The sequence below is a fragment of the Scatophagus argus genome, chromosome 24 (genome assembly GCF_020382885.2).
Source record: "Scatophagus argus isolate fScaArg1 chromosome 24, fScaArg1.pri, whole genome shotgun sequence".
NCBI lineage: Eukaryota > Metazoa > Chordata > Actinopteri > Scatophagidae > Scatophagus > Scatophagus argus.
The window spans coordinates 422,383-439,313 of NC_058516.1; the positions used below are offsets into that span (position 1 = coordinate 422,383).

The 16,931-nt window shown below is 48.4% G+C and overlaps 4 protein-coding genes across 5 annotated transcripts; 3 read left to right on the forward strand and 1 right to left on the reverse strand.

The window, feature by feature from the left end:
- The first annotated feature begins 530 nt into the window (after nt 1–530).
- On the forward strand, nt 531–3,604 carry f7i (coagulation factor VIIi). 2 transcript variants are annotated; one of them, XM_046381854.1, is made up of 8 exons: nt 531–682; nt 786–949; nt 1,209–1,233; nt 1,617–1,730; nt 1,815–1,952; nt 2,185–2,300; nt 2,458–2,578; nt 2,698–3,604. In XM_046381854.1, the coding sequence occupies exons 1-8, from the start codon at nt 622–624 to the stop codon at nt 3,330–3,332; spliced, it is 1,374 nt and encodes a 457-aa protein (XP_046237810.1). In that variant the 5' UTR covers nt 531–621; the 3' UTR covers nt 3,333–3,604. The 2 variants fall into 2 exon arrangements, with proteins under 2 accessions (XP_046237810.1, XP_046237811.1); XM_046381855.1 differs by lacking the exons at nt 531–682; nt 786–949; nt 1,209–1,233 and adding an exon at nt 1,267–1,477.
- Nucleotides 3,605–4,686: 1,082 nt separating this feature from the next.
- On the forward strand, nt 4,687–8,520 carry f10 (coagulation factor X). The gene is made up of 9 exons (XM_046381838.1): nt 4,687–4,844; nt 5,628–5,788; nt 5,887–5,911; nt 6,160–6,273; nt 6,419–6,550; nt 6,813–7,084; nt 7,207–7,324; nt 7,420–7,607; nt 7,721–8,520. The coding sequence occupies exons 1-9, from the start codon at nt 4,781–4,783 to the stop codon at nt 8,141–8,143; spliced, it is 1,497 nt and encodes a 498-aa protein (XP_046237794.1). The 5' UTR covers nt 4,687–4,780; the 3' UTR covers nt 8,144–8,520.
- Nucleotides 8,521–9,061: 541 nt separating this feature from the next.
- prozb (protein Z, vitamin K-dependent plasma glycoprotein b) lies at nt 9,062–12,318 on the forward strand. Its single transcript, XM_046381850.1, has 8 exons — nt 9,062–9,308; nt 9,425–9,585; nt 9,661–9,685; nt 10,048–10,224; nt 10,368–10,499; nt 10,580–10,659; nt 10,989–11,127; nt 11,229–12,318. The coding sequence occupies exons 1-8, from the start codon at nt 9,227–9,229 to the stop codon at nt 11,936–11,938; spliced, it is 1,506 nt and encodes a 501-aa protein (XP_046237806.1). The 5' UTR covers nt 9,062–9,226; the 3' UTR covers nt 11,939–12,318.
- An 88-nt stretch (nt 12,319–12,406) lies between these two features.
- On the reverse strand, nt 12,407–16,812 carry pcid2 (PCI domain containing 2). Its single transcript, XM_046381864.1, has 15 exons — nt 16,716–16,812; nt 15,839–15,888; nt 15,638–15,727; nt 15,483–15,556; nt 15,086–15,151; nt 14,916–14,957; nt 14,709–14,763; nt 14,491–14,594; nt 14,295–14,370; nt 13,658–13,799; nt 13,290–13,390; nt 13,123–13,196; nt 12,912–13,037; nt 12,706–12,829; nt 12,407–12,619 (listed from the first exon to the last, which is right to left on the reverse strand). Exons 2-15 carry the CDS (start codon nt 15,872–15,874, stop codon nt 12,530–12,532), a joined length of 1,200 nt encoding a protein of 399 aa, XP_046237820.1. The 5' UTR covers nt 15,875–15,888; nt 16,716–16,812; the 3' UTR covers nt 12,407–12,529.
- Nucleotides 16,813–16,931: the final 119 nt, after the last annotated feature.

Below are 16,931 nucleotides of genomic sequence, written 5' to 3' on the forward strand. Positions count from 1 at the left end.
AGCGTGGACGTGAAAGCTGACGATTCCTGTCACGTGATCGGAGCTGAATGTAATGACATGCTGGTCTTCATGTAAAAGTTTCTCAACTGTTCTTCAGATGTTATTTTAATTCTATAAATGAGTTCAAATCTTTTGTATGAATAAAACAGCTTAAACAGTTCTTGTCGTGTTTGTCAGGCTTTGTGTTCAGGTCTAAAGTCTGCAGCCGATCAGTCAGTCTGATGTGAAGGCCTTAAGTCTGTTTGCTCATTTCACGATTGCGTAAAGGCCTCCTTGTGTGCGCTGCACATTCATGTCCACGACATGTTCCCTCAGTGCAGGGACGGGACGGGAGTCTTGTGTGCAGTCACGTGGTGGAATGTCTCCCAGTACATTTACTGCAGTACTGCTCCTGCTCTCAGTCCAGTATTTCCAGCAGTACTCTGAATGCAGTGGTTCTCCGCTGTTGTGTTGCTCATCTTATCTGCTTCACTGGTCATCTCTCAGCCAGTAGGAGTGCTGATGTGTTTACTGACCTGGTTAAAACCCGACAGCGGGGCCTGAGGCCTGGTGGGCGGGAACTAAAAGTGTCAGAGCTCTCTTATAAAGCCTCTTCGTCCCAGCGGAGACACCGAACTCATCATGCTGGCGAGGAGCTGTTGCACCGTCTGGATCCTGCTCTCAGGCGTCGCTGCGGCTGCAGGTCTGTTCAAACTTACATCAGCTGAAGTGAGACAGAACGTGAGCAGGCGGACAGCAGCTGAACAGAGCACATGACGCTGCTGCTGTGTTCTCTTCTGTTCCAGTGTTTGTGGAGAGGCCCGAGGCCAACGCCGTGCTGCACAGATGGCGGCGAGCGAACAGCGGCTTCCTGGAGGAGCTGCAACAAGGAAACCTGGAGCGGGAGTGCATCGAGGAGACATGCGACTACGAAGAGGCTCGAGAAGTTTTCGAAGACGATGACAAGACGGTCAGCGTTTTTCCCTTCGCCGACGTCTTTAAACTGCACTCAGTCGTACCAAATCAGAAGCAGTTTTACTCTGTGGGAGCAGTTTTTATTTCAGGATCAAATCTGTGTGTTAACATCGTAGGAATCTGAGTCAGAGCTTCCAGACACTCGTGTTCTGATGAATACTGCAGTCCTCTTCATGTATGATGTTAGCTTGAGGAGCAGCTGTGGCCTGCAGCCGAATGTGCTCACAGCCTGACTGTTGCTTTGCTCTTTGCAGAAACAATTCTGGCTGACGTATGACCGTGAGTAAAGCTTTTCGTTTGGTTTCACTCTCACATCAGCTAAGTGATAACAGGAAGGCACTTCTGACATGGTGAGACTGTGATTCGCTGTCAGCACTCCCAGCCTGATGAAGGCCTCGTGGTCATCAGAAGATGAGAATGAAGGTTTCGGTGTGACGAGGTTCTCGATGTTGTTCTCAGCAGGATTAAAACTCCGCTACATGTTTAACATGACACGTTGTGATCAGAATGTTGATTTGTTCAGGTATTGATTCCTCGGTTCATTCTGAACCCTGTGATCGAGTCTTATTGATCCTCATTCTTCTCTCTGTGTGTTTTACTCCTGCTGCTCACATGTTCTCGTCTCTCATTTGAAAAATGCCGTGATTGATTATTGTTATCAGGTCGTGACCCCTGCCTGGTCAACCCGTGTCATAACAACGGGATGTGTGTCTCCGTGGGGACGTCCTACCAGTGTCACTGTCCTGAGGGTTTTGGGGGACAACATTGCGAGACGGGTGAGGAAACACTTTCCTGGTTTAAATCTGTCATTAACACTTTGCTGGATTCACATGTTCTGCTGTTTCCTCTGCTCCCCCCAGTGGTCGAGGACCTACTGAAGTGTCTCTACCTGAACGGACAGTGTCAACATTTCTGTGACAGCTCAGGACAAAGTTCCAAATGTTTGTGCGCTGACGGCTACAAACTGGGAGCGGATGGACGACAGTGCGTCGCTCAGGGTACAAATACCACCTCCCTACTTCTTATTATGTGTATTCACACTAACAAAAGACAGTTCAGCCGGTGACCAGCAGGAAGCAGCAGACAAACACAGAAGACATTTTGGTGAGGCCTGATCTGCTCTCTTGCGGGTTTGTGTTTTCACCCTCCACTTCCACATTAACCATGTGTGAAGAGTCTACCTGCTGTGTCCAAAGTGAAGCCAGGTGTGACTTGTGTTTCCTGTTTCAGTGGAATATCCATGTGGTCGGCTGGCTCCACAGGAAGCGGGCGCGAACCAGACTGTGGTGGGTCAGACCAGGCTGGTGGGGGCGAACCACTGTCCAAGAGGAGAGTGTCCCTGGCAGGTAAACACGGCTGTAGTCCCGCTGCTTGTCCTCAGGGGGACATCCTGTGGGGATCATGAACATCTGCTTCAACAGGCTACTGGTGAATCCAGACCTGAAGGTGGCGCCAGAGGGCCAATATGTGCAATTAAAAGGAGTCTGTCTGTCCGTTGGTCAGGTTCTGGTTCAGTTACATGGACGCAGTCACTGTGGAGGCGTTCTGATCCGCCCAGACTGGGTCATCACCGCTGCACACTGTATCCATGGCAACCATGCCCAAGACCTCGCTGTGGTGGCAGGTAACTGATCCATGCTTTCCTGTCTGCAAAAGAAGCGGCTTGTAAAAGCTGTTCTGTAAACGTGCTGTGCGAACTGATTTGGAAACTTGACTCGTGTGACCTTTCGTTTCTGTGATCAGGCGAACACAACCTGGACGTGGAAGAGGGCACAGAACAGAGGATACCTGTTTCCAAGGCAACGGCCCACGAGGGCTACGTCCCAGAGACGGGTGACAGCGACGTCGCCTTGCTGCAGCTCAGCTGGCCCGTCACCTTGAACCGACACACCGTCCCCGTCTGCCTGCCAACCAAAGACTTCGCCGAGCGCGAGCTCCTGTTGGTCCGCTACCACACCGTGTCCGGCTGGGGCAAGAGGACCGTCGGGGGCAACGAGGAACACGGCGCCGTCAACACGGCCCCGCCGTCCCCCGCCCTCCGCACGTTTTCCGTCCCCATCATCCAGAACTCCCAGTGCTCCCAGAGAGCCAAGTTCAACTTCACCAGCAACATGCTGTGTGCGGGATACATGGAGGGCAGCCAGCCGAGCTGCCGCGGAGATGACGGGAGCCCGCTGGTCACGCTCTACGGCTCCACCCACTTCCTGACAGGCGTGGTGGGCTGGGGGCGGGGATGTCCACACCCAGGATATTATGGGGTTTACACCAACATGGCCAACTTCGTGGACTGGGCGAAGGGCATCATGACGACAGCCAATGAGAAACCAACAGAGAAAACGGCGACGGCTTTCGACATGCTGGAACAGACGCGAGTTTAACGATCAACTGCTGCCACGGTTTTCTGTCTGAACCTTCAACTCTTCATGTCGTCATTATCGAGACGTTCAAGTGCTTTAATGTTCCAGCTTGTCCTGGTCTTCAGGTCTTGTTTGTGATGTTTATGATCGGAGCTAATGAATAAATGTGTCTGATTGATAAGCTGGTGATCGATGAGAACATTTCCACATTAAACTCGTTAGTTATCAGTTAGATACCAGTTTACCACCAATCTGAGTGTTTGAAATCTGCCTGTTTAAAGATGTTGTGCGAGTCTGTCGTTGTTTTCCACTGGTGTTTGTTTGTGACAACAACAAGCAGAAAACACAGCTGACTTAACTGAATCATTTTATGGGCTGAATGTAATCAAGTTCAGATCGGACTAATGAGCTGGATTGACTCTGTGGCTGGCATTAAAGAGAATAAAACTAACTGACTACTGAAGCACAGTCCTGAGGTACTCGAGTACTTTCATTTCACGAAGGAGATTTTAAGAACCTGTAAGCAGCACATTAAGTGAAACCATCCAACAGCAAGTGGTGCAGTTCCTGGAACACTCTGACTGGTTTAAATAGTGGTACTTTTACTGCAGTAACATGACTGAGTACGACAGTCCGAGGGGGAGCAGCTGGTGGGTGTTTCAGTCCACAGAGTAAATATTGATGACCATGAGGCCTCCTGAGCCGATTGGCCGCTGTGCAGGAAGTGATGTCACCGAGTCAGTGTTTAAAAATCCTCACTTACTGTAAACACCCCCACCCCCTCCTCCCCCTCAGTCTGCCAGAAGACAACAGGCAACACTTCAGGAGATGAATTCCTTGTCCTCCCTTTGTGTGTGTGTGTGTGCGTGTGTGTGTGTGTGTGCGTGTGTGTTTTCCTCCTCCCACCTTCAACATCCTTCACTTTACACAACATCTGCCTCTGCAAAGTGCTTTCTGCTGTAACAGAAGCTGAACACCAGCTGCTTTCTGCTTCCTTTTGGTCACATTCAGTCCAGGAGACAACGTTGTCCTGAGACAACAGGTGGAGGACAGGTGGTGGTCAGGTGGAGCTCAGCTCACCGCTTCACCTCTCTGTAATTAATTCACTTTTTCATGTGCTGTCAGGTTAATGCAATAAAAACAAACTCATCTGGTTGGCTGTTTCCTGCAGCAGTGCACTCTGGGACTTGTAGTTGACTCCTGTGGTTGTTAGGAATGTCTCTGACTCCTGGCAGGAAGTCTGAGGATAAGCGCTGCCCGGTACGATCTGTGCAGTTTCAACATGTCGACACCTCGTTCTCCCCCTCCTCCCCCACTTTCTCTCTCTCTCTCTCTCTCTCTCTTCATGCAGGTCAATGGCCTCTCTCTACCAGCCCTCCTCTCTCCCTCCTTCTGTCCACACTCACAATTCATTACTTCCACTCAGCACACTGAGGTTTTTCCAGCCGAGCTCACATCCATCTGGGGCCATGTTTTGGTTTCACCGACTGTCCCTCGGCCTCCTGCTGGTCCACCTGGCCACTGCTCACGCAGGTACGTCTGCTAAAATCTAAATCTTCAGGAGATGAAGTTAAAGCACCGGGGAAAAGACAGACCATCATGTGGAGAGCGTGTTTTGGGTGGGGGTGGTGGGTGGGGGTTGTGTGTTGATTGGTGGCTGGTGGCTGACACTTGACCCCGTCCTGTTTTGTGTGTTTGACGTGTTGTCTGTTGGATGTCAACATATTTTAGATTTTTCAGGATTGACACTGACATGAAATCCTTCTAACATCTCACTGGACAAAACGAACCAGTTGCTGGGCCGTGATTGGTCCTTTCAAACCAGAAAATTTCCCCTAAATTATCCATCAAACCCCACTTTTCAAAGACAAGAAAAAGTGAAAAGTTTTCTTTTACAGACTGACACTGATTTAGTCTTCAGCCAAAACTGATCCTGACTCAAGTGACATCACTTGAGGTTATCAATCAGACTTCACACAGCGATGCTAACAGCTCACCTTTAGACCAACTGCTGGAGTTGGTAACTTCAGTTTCCTGCTACTTCACATTCGCTCAGTCACACCATTAACCACCATCTGAAGCTTTGACCAGAGTCATGCTAACAATGCTAACAGCAGCGTATAACATTCTAACAATCCTAACCATTTTAGTTTAGTGTGTTAGCATGCTAACAGTGTTTTTCTTTTGTTATACTGCAGCAATGTGAGCAGTTGAGTGCAGCTCAGAAACAAAATGGAGTCGTTTTGAACAAAGTGAATGATTAGTGAGCTCTTCATCTGTCAGTCATCCCTCCGCACATTTCTGCTCTCCCATCAGTCTTCCTGGACGGCAAGGCAGCCAGTCAGGTGCTGACCCGGCGGAGACGAGCCAACAGCTTTTTAGAGGAGGTCAAACAAGGCAACATGGAGAGGGAGTGTGTGGAGGAGCGCTGCAGCTGGGAGGAGGCGCGAGAGATCTTCGAAAACGCTGAGAAAACCGTAAGAACCTCCTGCAGCTCCACAACAGCACACGGCCGTCAGACGACGTCCGTCCGAAACATCCTGACTTAACTCTCGCTCTGTTTTTCTTTTTGCAGAACGAGTTCTGGGCCAAATATGTCGGTAAGGCATTTGCTCTCTGTTGTCAGCATTGCTTCATGGACTGGCCGATTCAGAAATCTTTTAGAAACACTGACATTTTAGACAGCGACTGTGTGCTGTGAGGAAATGTTTTGGGGATGATATCAGAGCCTTCACACTCAGGGACTGTACAAATAAACACAGACAGTAAAACTGGCTGTTGACATGTCGAAGTTTGTGCTTGTTTCCATCAAGCTCCTCTAACCGAATCTGCTTTGTTTGTCCTGCAGATGGCGACGCGTGCGAGTCGATGCCCTGTGCACATGGAGGACTTTGCAAAGACGGAATTGGGAGCTACGAGTGCTACTGCCAGGCCGGGTACCAGGGCTTCAACTGTGAAATTGGTACAGAACCCTAAACGTTCAATCATGGCTGAGTTTTCCGTCATGTATCCCAGGGTTTCTCAGAATCAGCCCGTCTTGATGTTGGTGTGTGGCGGCAGGGTTAACCCTCCCCCATGTCTTCTCACTGCATCTTGTATCTTTGCAGTTGTTCCCGAGCTCTGTGAGAACAAAAACGGCGGCTGCGAACACTTCTGCAAAGTGGTCCGAGGAAACGTGCAGTGCTCCTGTGCTGATGGATATTTCCTGGGGTCAGATGACAAATCCTGCGACTCCAACGGTGAGACTCATGAGTCTACACGGTTCAGGCAGTTCAGACTTTGGTAATGAGTTGCAGATGAAGAGATGAAAGAGAGCTGAGACCTAACGACTGTTCAACACGAGCAGGATACTGGTCAAGGTTGTCTGGTGAACAATCCTGTCTGGCTCACCATCAGGACTAAATGTTCACAGAATCTACTCAGCATTGCTCTGTTTTCAAACAGCAACATGATTCAATTCGTTCAGTGATTAAACTCTAAACTTCACGTGAATTCTTGCAGTGACCTTCAAATGTGGCGCCATCATCACCGAAAACATCCGGACTGTTTTCAGGTACGAGCGGAAGAACACGACGGAGGGGAACGGCACCGAGTTGGACCTGGCAGGCCTCGACATCAACCCAGACGAGCAGGATAACAATATGGGCAACAGCAGCTACAGCTCGATTCCACCAAAACAAAGAGTGTTTGAGGAAGCTATCACCTCTCAAATGGCAGGCATGACCCGTATTGTCAATGGAGAGGACTGTCCACCAGGGGAATGTCCATGGCAGGTACGGACAAAAACACGAGCACCATACGCTGTTATAAGAAAATAGGAAACAACACTGAAGCAGAGTGAACATGGACTCCATTATCATCCATTCCGGTTTCCTGTGTAATGTCATCCTGGCAGGCTCTCCTCCTGAACGAGGAGGACCGAGGGTTCTGTGGAGGAACCATCCTGAACGAGTACATCATCCTGACCGCCGCCCACTGCATGAACCAGTCACGCTACATCTACATCAAGCTCGGTGAGTCAGTTACAACACTGTAATTACAATACTGGGATTAAATGATTTTACTATGCACAACAGTGACAATGTGCTTCCTGTTTCTGTGCATTCAGGTGAGTTTGACGTGTTGGAGGAGGACGGCAATGAAGCTGTTCACGAAGTGGAAACTATTATCACCCACAATAAATACAAGCCGGACACCTACCACAACGACATTGCACTTATCAAATTGGCCACGCCCATCAAGTTCACCAGGTTCATCCTGCCGGCCTGCATACCTGAGCAGGACTTTGCAGAAAAGGTTAACCTTCAAACTAATTTTTTTTTCATCGTCAGCAGTTTTCATGTTTCCAGGCGGGTAACCGGCTGCTCACACTCGAGGTGAAAACACACTTGCATTGTCATCTCTTGCAGGTCCTGATGCGGCAGCCGGACGGGATGGTCAGCGGTTTCGGCCGTATCGGTGAGGGTCGGCAGCCGTCCGCCATCTTGCAGCGCCTCACTATCCCGTATGTGGATCGGTTAACCTGCTTTGAATCCACCCAACTGCGTATCTCCACCCGCATGTTCTGTGCTGGCTACGATGAGATAGCAAAGGACGCCTGCCAAGGGGACAGCGGCGGACCGCACGTCACACGCTACCGTGGCACCTATTTCATCACCGGCATTGTGAGCTGGGGTGAAGGCTGTGCGCGCAAAGGCAAATACGGCGTCTACACCCAGGTGTCCAAGTACGTCACGTGGATCCGAGACGGCATTAAGAGGCTGATGCCCAAAGCGACGAGCGGCAGCAGGATGAAGAGGCACCTCGGGCCCATCAAGAGATTGGTCTTGTAGGACAGTGGGGGTCATCTCCACTGAGACCAGCCACTCGGCGTGCCCCTCATGTAATCATCGATTTGATACTCAAGACTGCTTCACAGGCATATTCAGCCACAGAAACACTTACTTGTTTTAAGACAGAAACGCTCAAAGCTGCATTCATTCATCTTGAGACAGCAGAACGAGCTGAACGTTCAGCACCTCGTCAGCTTCTGCAGCAGACGTCGCTAACATGTTAGCACACGGCCGCCTCCCGCCACACCACAGAATCGTCATCCTCAGAGCAGCACGAAGTGAACAAACATTTCAATCTCTGTAAACCACGGCAAGATTTTAATCAGTCACTGAGCTTTTTCGCAGAATTTAAAGCAAATAAAAAAAATACAACAGCAGTCTGATGTGTTCATTTTCTGTGTGATTAAAACAAAAACATTATGCGTGTGTTGGTGCATTTTTATTCCCGGGCAGAAATTCATGAAAATAACATTTTTAAAAACGAAATTATCAATCTTAGATGAAAGCTGACTTGTCACTCATGAAACGACAAATTAAGATGTGAAGACGTTGGACACCATCGGCGTTGAAGACGAGGTTGTAAGTGGATCAGGATTCCCTTCCTGTTGCAAGGCTTCACCAGCGGCATCGTGTCCATTTGTCTGAATGTTCTGTCCATTACCCAACGATGAAAGGTCCCCGTCTCATTACAAATGATTAATCAGAGTGGTGAAATCCCTCCTCGCTGACCTCAAACAAACACACGTACCGAGTCCTGAAGGTTCAGAGGACAGACCTGCTGCTTGTTTTGTGTGGTTTGGGGACAGGCCAGAGTCCACTGCAGAGTCCAACACGTTTACGAGAACCGTTGTCTTCACGGTTAACTCTTTACAGGAACCGAGTGAACCCCTCACTGCTGTGAAAAGAGTTTTAATAAAATGTGTTTCACTGCAGCTCGGTCGGCCTGCAGACTGACTGACACCTCTGATATCTGAGAACGTTTCTGCTAGTTTTGTTGAAGGTTCTGATGTGTCTATGAATCAGCTGTGACTCATCAGCGTGTATTTCTGTGTGTGTGTGTGTGGTCACAGTGGAGTCAGTGTCATGGCGGTCAGCATCATGTCGGCTTGTTGTCGAGCGTCTCTTCTCCTTCTCTGCATCCTTCAGGTGTTCGTCCAAGGAGAAGGTAAGACCTCCTGATGATTTCCTCTCCTTCCTGTCCTGGATTTGCTGATTTTAAATTTTAAACAGAAAGAGGACGCGTTCCGTTGCGGATTGAGAATTTTCTCGTGGTGCTCGCAGTGTTTCAGGCTCGGCAGGATCATCACGTGTTCCTGCGCTCCAAACGGGCCAACATGTTCCTGGTGGAGGAGATCCTGCAGGGGAACCTGGAGCGCGAGTGCTACGAGGAGCGGTGCAGCTACGAGGAGGCCCGCGAGTACTTTGAGGACACCGACAAGACGGTCAGACTCTCACCAGTAATGACAATCAATAACACCAAATGTGGCTGTTATGGCTGACTCTGTCTCACGTTTCAGATCGCATTCTGGACCGTCTACTACGGTGAGTTTCTCACAACTTCACACAGAGAACGAATTCATGAGATGTAAACAAAAGACATCCGTGCCAATAAAAGTAAAGTCTGGATGGAGGTGAAATAGACTGAAATATTAATCAAGTTGACTGATGATTTTATTAATCTTCTCTGTGCAATAATTCTTTACCTGCAGTATTTCACAACAGTAGTTTTAGTTTCTACATGATTTTGGGACATATAAAATATATATAATCCGATAAAAAGCTCATGAACACATAAAAGTACAAAAGTAATCTTCCACCTCTGGAAGTGGGACTGCAGAGTACTTTATTGATGGTTTCCTTGCTGACTAATCGGTGGCATTGATCAGCTCTCTGTCCCTGAGCAGATGGGGACCAGTGCGAGCCCAACCCCTGCCTTCATGGAGCCAACTGCACCGACAAAGTGGGGGGGTTCCACTGCTCCTGCACCGACCCCCACCGTGGAAAAGTCTGTGAACTGGGAGCTGTGGAAGAGCTGGGAGAAGGAGGATCCCCACCTTCTGCGTCCCAAACCTCCAGAGCAGGTCGGACCACAACATTTAAATTTAACGAATCATGATTGGGTTTGTTTTATCAGTCGTCACCGTGGCAACACCGGCACACCTACACCCGAGTCCTGACAGGTGTGATGTTCCTAACTGTCCTCTGTCACCACCGTCCGTCTCAGAGTCCTCAGAGTGTCCGACTGAAGGTCCCACAGCCTGTCACCAGCTGTGCACGGCCGCCCACCACACCTTCACCTGCTCCTGCATGTCGGGGTTCAAACTGCAGACAGACAGACGGAGCTGCCTGCCTGAAGGTCAGACCCTGCCCCCCATTCAGGGACACCCTCACCGAACCAGGTCACACTGGTCTAACAGCCTCTCTTTGTGTCCTCAGTGGAGTATCCCTGTGGAAGACTTCCTGACAAGTTCAACACGACTGCGTCTATGTGTCGCCATGGAAACTGTCCCTGGCAGGTAAGACGCTCTGAGCCAATCACAGCGAGGTGTCAGTTCACCCAGCAAACAGTCACTCTTTAGTTTTGTTTTATCTAAACTGGTCACATTCCTGAACCCGTTGGATCTGAATGGCTCCATAACAGTTCTTCAAGGGACAGGATGTAGTTTTGTTCTGTTTTTTTATTCATCTGTCAACAACGAATCTTTTGGTTTATAAAATGTCTGAAAACAGTGGTCGTGGTCATCTTTAGTTTGGATAAAACTACTCCCACATGCAAGACTCGATGGTTTTATCTCAGACCTGACCACACACGGGGTCCTGATATGGTTTTGTTTCCTGTCTCCAGGTGTCCCTGCTGAGCAGCAGAGGGGTGGAGCTGTGTGGAGGCGTCATGCTGGGTCGATTCTCCGTCCTGACGGCGGCCCGCTGCCTCTTCCTGCACTCAGAATCAGATCCCAGACCCTCCAGCTTCTATGTGGTCCCTGGTAGTGAACTTAACTCAGCATGTCGTTTATCGCTTCTTTATGTTGTCGACTTCCTAGCTGGGCACCGGACCATGATGCTGTTTTGACATTTTGTCTCCTAGGCAACGAGAAGACGCTCATCCCTGTCCAGGCTCTGTACATTCATGACCGTTTCCGCACAGGTCACCATGACAACAATCTTGCCCTCCTCGAGCTGGCCCGCCCTCTGCCCTTTAGCTCCGCCCTCATCCACCTCTGCCTGCCCACCAAGGACTTCAGTGAAAACATCCTGATGCATTCTGGGAGGATGGGAATTGCCAAGAGACGGGGGAGCAGCCGCACTCAGAAACTGGTCTACATGGCACTGGACGAGTGCCGCAGTCAGCTCAACATCTCACATCCACTCAGTAACAAAATGTTCTGCATGAGGAGGCAGAGTGGACCTTCAGGGAGCCAAAACGGATTCCAAGAGAGGCCAACTGAACATACAGCGGACCTGAACCAGCACCAGAACCAGTTCCAAAACAATCGAAATGGAACAGGAAACAGTGGCAGTTCAAAGACACAAAATCATGAGTCGCCAGCAGCTGGCGGCGGTCCGAGGTCAGAGACCAGAGGTAGGAAATGTGGCGGTCTGTTGCCAGGGACGCCGGTCGCCACAGTGGATCGGGGGACGGTGTTCCTGACCGGGCTGCTGATGTCATCATCTACAGAATGCGATGGTCTGGTGTTCACCAAACTTTCCCGCTACCTGAGCTGGATCAAACCGAGGCTGGAGGTTGCCGAGGATCACATGACTCCCCAAGTCAGCCAGTACCCTGAGAGTCGCTAACGAGCCGGCCAACGCCGCCATCTTTCAAACTGTTTTCCCTTCATCAAATTTCTTGTTAACTTAAAGTGTCCGGAGTGGACCAAACTCGTGGTTTCATGTGTTTGAGCTCCTAAACATTTTCCAAATCACAGCAGCTGTTTAGATCAGGGCTGCCCTGCACCCCTATGTACCGTCATGTACTTGTGGTTCAGGCTGTGGACCCAGCAGAACCAGTCTGTCACTGAGGTTCAGGTGCAAACAAAAACATGTGTGCAAAAAGTAAAACTAAAAAGATCGACAATGTGAATTCAACTCTGTCACGTGAAACAAATGCTGAATTATGAAAAGTGATTATGAGTAAATGGACCAACTGCCTAAAATAAAGACTTCAGTACCCACAATGCACCGCCCAAAGCCTCCAGGGAACACAGATCACATGAACAAAGTCTGCAGACAGGTTTTGGTTCAGTCATCAATCGATACATGCTCTACAAACCAGCATCTCTTTTATTCAACAACTTTTTACAGTACAAAATAAAAAAACAAGAATCAAATGGGAAAAAACATTTCCTGGGCAGAGTCACAGCCAGAGAGGATTGTGGGTAATGTAGTCTAGGAGACAGAGGAGAGAGGAGGGAATGGATTCTGTTTACTGACCACGAGCTTCTGGTGCTGGTGGGAGATGTAACCTTTGATGTGACCCTGAGAGGTGAGAAAACACAGAAGATCTGCTCAGTGTTTTTCTGCTTTGTGTGTGTGTGTCTGTGTGCGCGTGTGTGCGCACTCACCATGTAGATCAGGTTGGCCAGGATACACTGCACCTCGTCAATGTCCACGTCCTCCAGCTGCATCATCCTCAGAGCCACCAGGAAGGCGTCCAGAGGCAGCTGGTGGGTCCTCAGCAGCAGATACCTGCAAGCAGAAGCTCAGATCAGCCTCCAGCTGTAGTACCACTGAGATCCAGCAGGAGGAGCCGCCGTGCAGCTCGACTCACACTTTCTTGAAGAGGTTCCTGTAGGTGATGATCTTGAGCTTCTCCAGGATGAGGAAGATCCCGCAGCGGATGAAGAAGGTCTCATGTTTGGACAAGGCCTCGTTCAGCAGCAGCAGGTTCCCCTCACTGAAACACAGACACGGCTCACCTGTGTGACCACCTGACAGTATGAAGTCACTTCCTGTCTTACTGCCTGCAGCTCTCGACTCACCTCACAGCTTTGGTGACGTCAGCAAACTGCATGAGGTCGTATTTCCTCAGGAGCTGATGAGTCGGCATGTGACCCTGAAAGAGCAGCAGCCTGCAGTCAAACCGGGAGCTCTGGGATCTGGTTCAAACTTACAAAACCAAGTGGTTCCTGTGAGACGAGTTTCTGACCAGCAGCATCTTGACGGGTAGCAGGTAGATGAGAATCATCCTCTTGTTCTTCTGACTGGATCGATGGCAGTGGTGGAAGGAATAAGAGAGAAATTCCTCCGCTACAGAGACGCAATCAGAGGTTTCAGATATTTTTGCACCTTTCGGTCGGGAGCCGCAGATTCTTTTAAAAATGTGCTCACAAGAGGACAAATATGAGAATCGAGTTCATTGTGTCAATCAGCAAAATGTGAGCGTTTAAAAAACAAAAAACACTCAAGACAAATGAATTCCAAATCGCTAAAAACTAAAGTCTGAACTGATTTAAATGAGGACATATCTATGATGACTGCAGTAGTTATCACAGTGTCACTGCGGGTCAGCCTCACCTGGTTTGAAGTCGCTGTCGAACATGGCTTTGCGGCCCACGTAGTATTTGTAGGTGACCTTCTGAGCTGGACTGTAGTCGTTCTTCAGATTGGAGCTGTCGATGGCTCTGATCAGAGGCTTACACAGATGCAGCTTATTGATCTGATTTATGACAAAATAAATAAAATCAATATATGAAGTGCGTCGCGGCTCAGGACTGAAAGCAGGTTTGACCGAAAGAAAATGAATTAAAGAATTAAAGAATTTCCTTTCTGGGATAAATAAAGGAATTCTGATTCTGATTCTGATTCTGACCGACACATTCTGTTAACATGAGCACAAAGGTTGATTGATCAAGCAGCTGATTAATATTGTTTAATATTTCATTGCTTTTAAGGTTCAGGCTGAGTGCTGCGGAGTTGTCTTACAACGCATCACGACGCGGTTATTCATACTGATTACGTCAGTTACATCAGTTAAGTTGGCTGCAACCTGCAACCTCACCACTAGATGTCACTAAATCCACCACGCTGGACCTTTAAATATTAAATATCATGACTTTTCCTGTCAAACGATGACTCAAGAATGTTCTGCGTTTGGTCCAAACTGGCCCAAAGCTCATTTGTCAGTCGATCATTTCAGACCTCATTCACAGACCTTAAAGTAGATCTTGAAGAGCTGGTTGCTCAGAAACATCATCCCCCACTTCTTAGAGTCATCGATTCCTGCACGGCTGCAAACATGAAAACAGTTGCTGAGATGTTAAACATCAGCTTTTAATTCTTCTGGATGCTAAGAGGTCTGAGTCTTCACTGGAGAAAGTGTGTGTGTGTGTGTGTGTGTGTGTACTGACTTGTCGCTGGCACACACTCTGAAGCAGCTCATCAGCTGCTCTGCAGCCTTCTCCAACATCTCGCTCGGCTGACCTTTACTCTTCTTCTGCAGCTGCTGCTCTGCCTGAACGCACAGAGTTCAACCTCATCATCATCATCATCATCATCATCGCATTCATCAACACAAACAGCTCACCACAGATCAGTCTCCGCCACTCATCACACACACGTTTCTTACATTGTTGGCAAATATCCTGAGATCCAGAGTGACAGCGTACATCACCGGCAAAGCCCTGAAACCACACAGCAACACACACTCCGATCATTCTGCAGAGTGACGCTGCGTTCACGGGCAGCGTGTTCAAATCGGCTGCATTAAACATGAAACAGAACAAAGCTAACAGTTTGTGAAGGCGGGCTGATATGAACTGTTGTATGGACTCACCAGTTCTCCTCTTTATGAGACTGAAAAGCTCTCAGGAAGGATGTGAGAGGTCAAGGAGCAACACTGACTGATTACTGACTGTTGACTGAATCTGCACCCAGAGCCTGTGTGTGTGTGTGTGTGTGTGTGTGTGTGTGTGTGTGTGTGTGTGTTTTCATCATGAAGGATATTGGACAACAAGTGTCTGGAACTTGTAGGCTTCAACAAAGTCGTGATTGGCCACTGCGTAGATGCACCTGGAACACATACACACAGTCATGTTGCTATGGTAACATGCAGTTTAATAACTGGGTTCGAGTGTCCGTGCTTGTGAATCCATAAGAGTCCAGACTCCTGCGGACTCACAAGGTCTCGTGATTTAACAGACAGCTGCCAGCCAACCACAGACCACAATTCACAAGGCCCCACCCTCACTGGTTATTCAAAATGTCAGTCAAGGGTCTTTCTGAGTCAACGTTCACTTTGTGGACAAAAAGCACTCAGCCGTATGAACTGGAACAAAGTCCTCCCACATCATCAATACATTAATGACCTGATTGACCTCTGATTGACCCCTGGCTGTCCTACCTGAGGTGAGCTGCCACCATCTCATCGTACGGCGGCTCCAGAAGCTGCTGACATTTTTCCTCTGGACTGGCCAGCTGAAACAGACACACACAAACACAGAGGTGAGGCTGTATCTTGGCAACACTGGGTGTCCACCTGAGTGGGCGGGGCCTCACCTGGAGACGGGGGTTGGCGACGTGTGGGTGTTTGAAGGAGAGCAGCTCAGCACAGAACGAGCCCTCATGGTTGTCGATGGCCTCGTAAACCTGCAAGAGGAAAACACCAACGAACAAGAGTCAGTGCAGTGATGCCCCCCAGAGGTCACAGGCAGAACAACACAGTGCACATGAAGCGCCACGCCTTGCTGAGACAGTTACCTGCTGCAGGTACTGGTTGATAGTGATGTGAGCCATCACTTCACTTCAACCTGAAAGCAGACATGAAGAGGTTTGTGTTAGCTTTAATGTTTCCTCTCCTGCCTTCACACGAAGCTTCAGACAAGGCTGAAAGGAAGGAGTTCAACTTCTTGTCTGCCTGCTTCAGTCAAATGTGTTCAGGTTTAACTGATTAACTGGTTAGTTGATCAACGGCAAACTAAACAGTGTAGCAGCAGCGGATTCAGATGGTTTAATGAAGTAAAAGTATCAATACCACATCATGGAAATACTCTCCTACAAGTAAAAATCCTGCATTCAAAACGTCAACATTATCACTAAAAGGTACTAACAGCATGAGAAGTAAAAGCGGCCACTGTGCAGTACAACAGTATCTGCCGTATTTAGAGCTGCAAGTGATACTGTTTACATATGTTTTTATTTCGATTTATTTTGCTTCTGATCTAGAAATGCCGTGAAATGAGGAACACAATCAAATCTTGTCACAAATCAAACAGTCCAATGTCAGACATTCTGTTCACACACAGAAATTTCACATCAGAGATGCTATGAATCCGGTCTTAAATATTTTTAAATGGCCACGCAGTTCTAAAAACTGGTGATGATGATTGACTTATTTATTTATACATGATTAAAACTTAGCTTAAAGCTACACGAGACAAGTTTAAATTTAAAACGGTAACTAATTATTTTCAGATTCGACTTATCGTCACTCCAACTTTGGAGCAACAGCTAGCATGATAACGCGTTAATTCACTCAGTTCAGGTTAAAAACGGGCGTTAAATCGCTGTGAGCAGGCGTCAAACAGAAAACAAACACTCCTGTGAAGATAAAAACCGAACCCGAACGATAAAATACCTTTAAAATGGATCTTCAATCCAGAAGAAACCCGTACAGTTTCAGCTCATTCAACCACGAGCCCGGGCAGTTCAGCAGTGATCCACAACATCCGGGTTGGTAAGGTCAGCTTCCGCTCGTGTTTCAGAATAAGAGCTCGACTGTAAGATTGGATTTTACCAGCGTAAAAAGAAGATAATTAACTTGTGTGTCAGAGTGAAAATTAAGAGTCTCCGA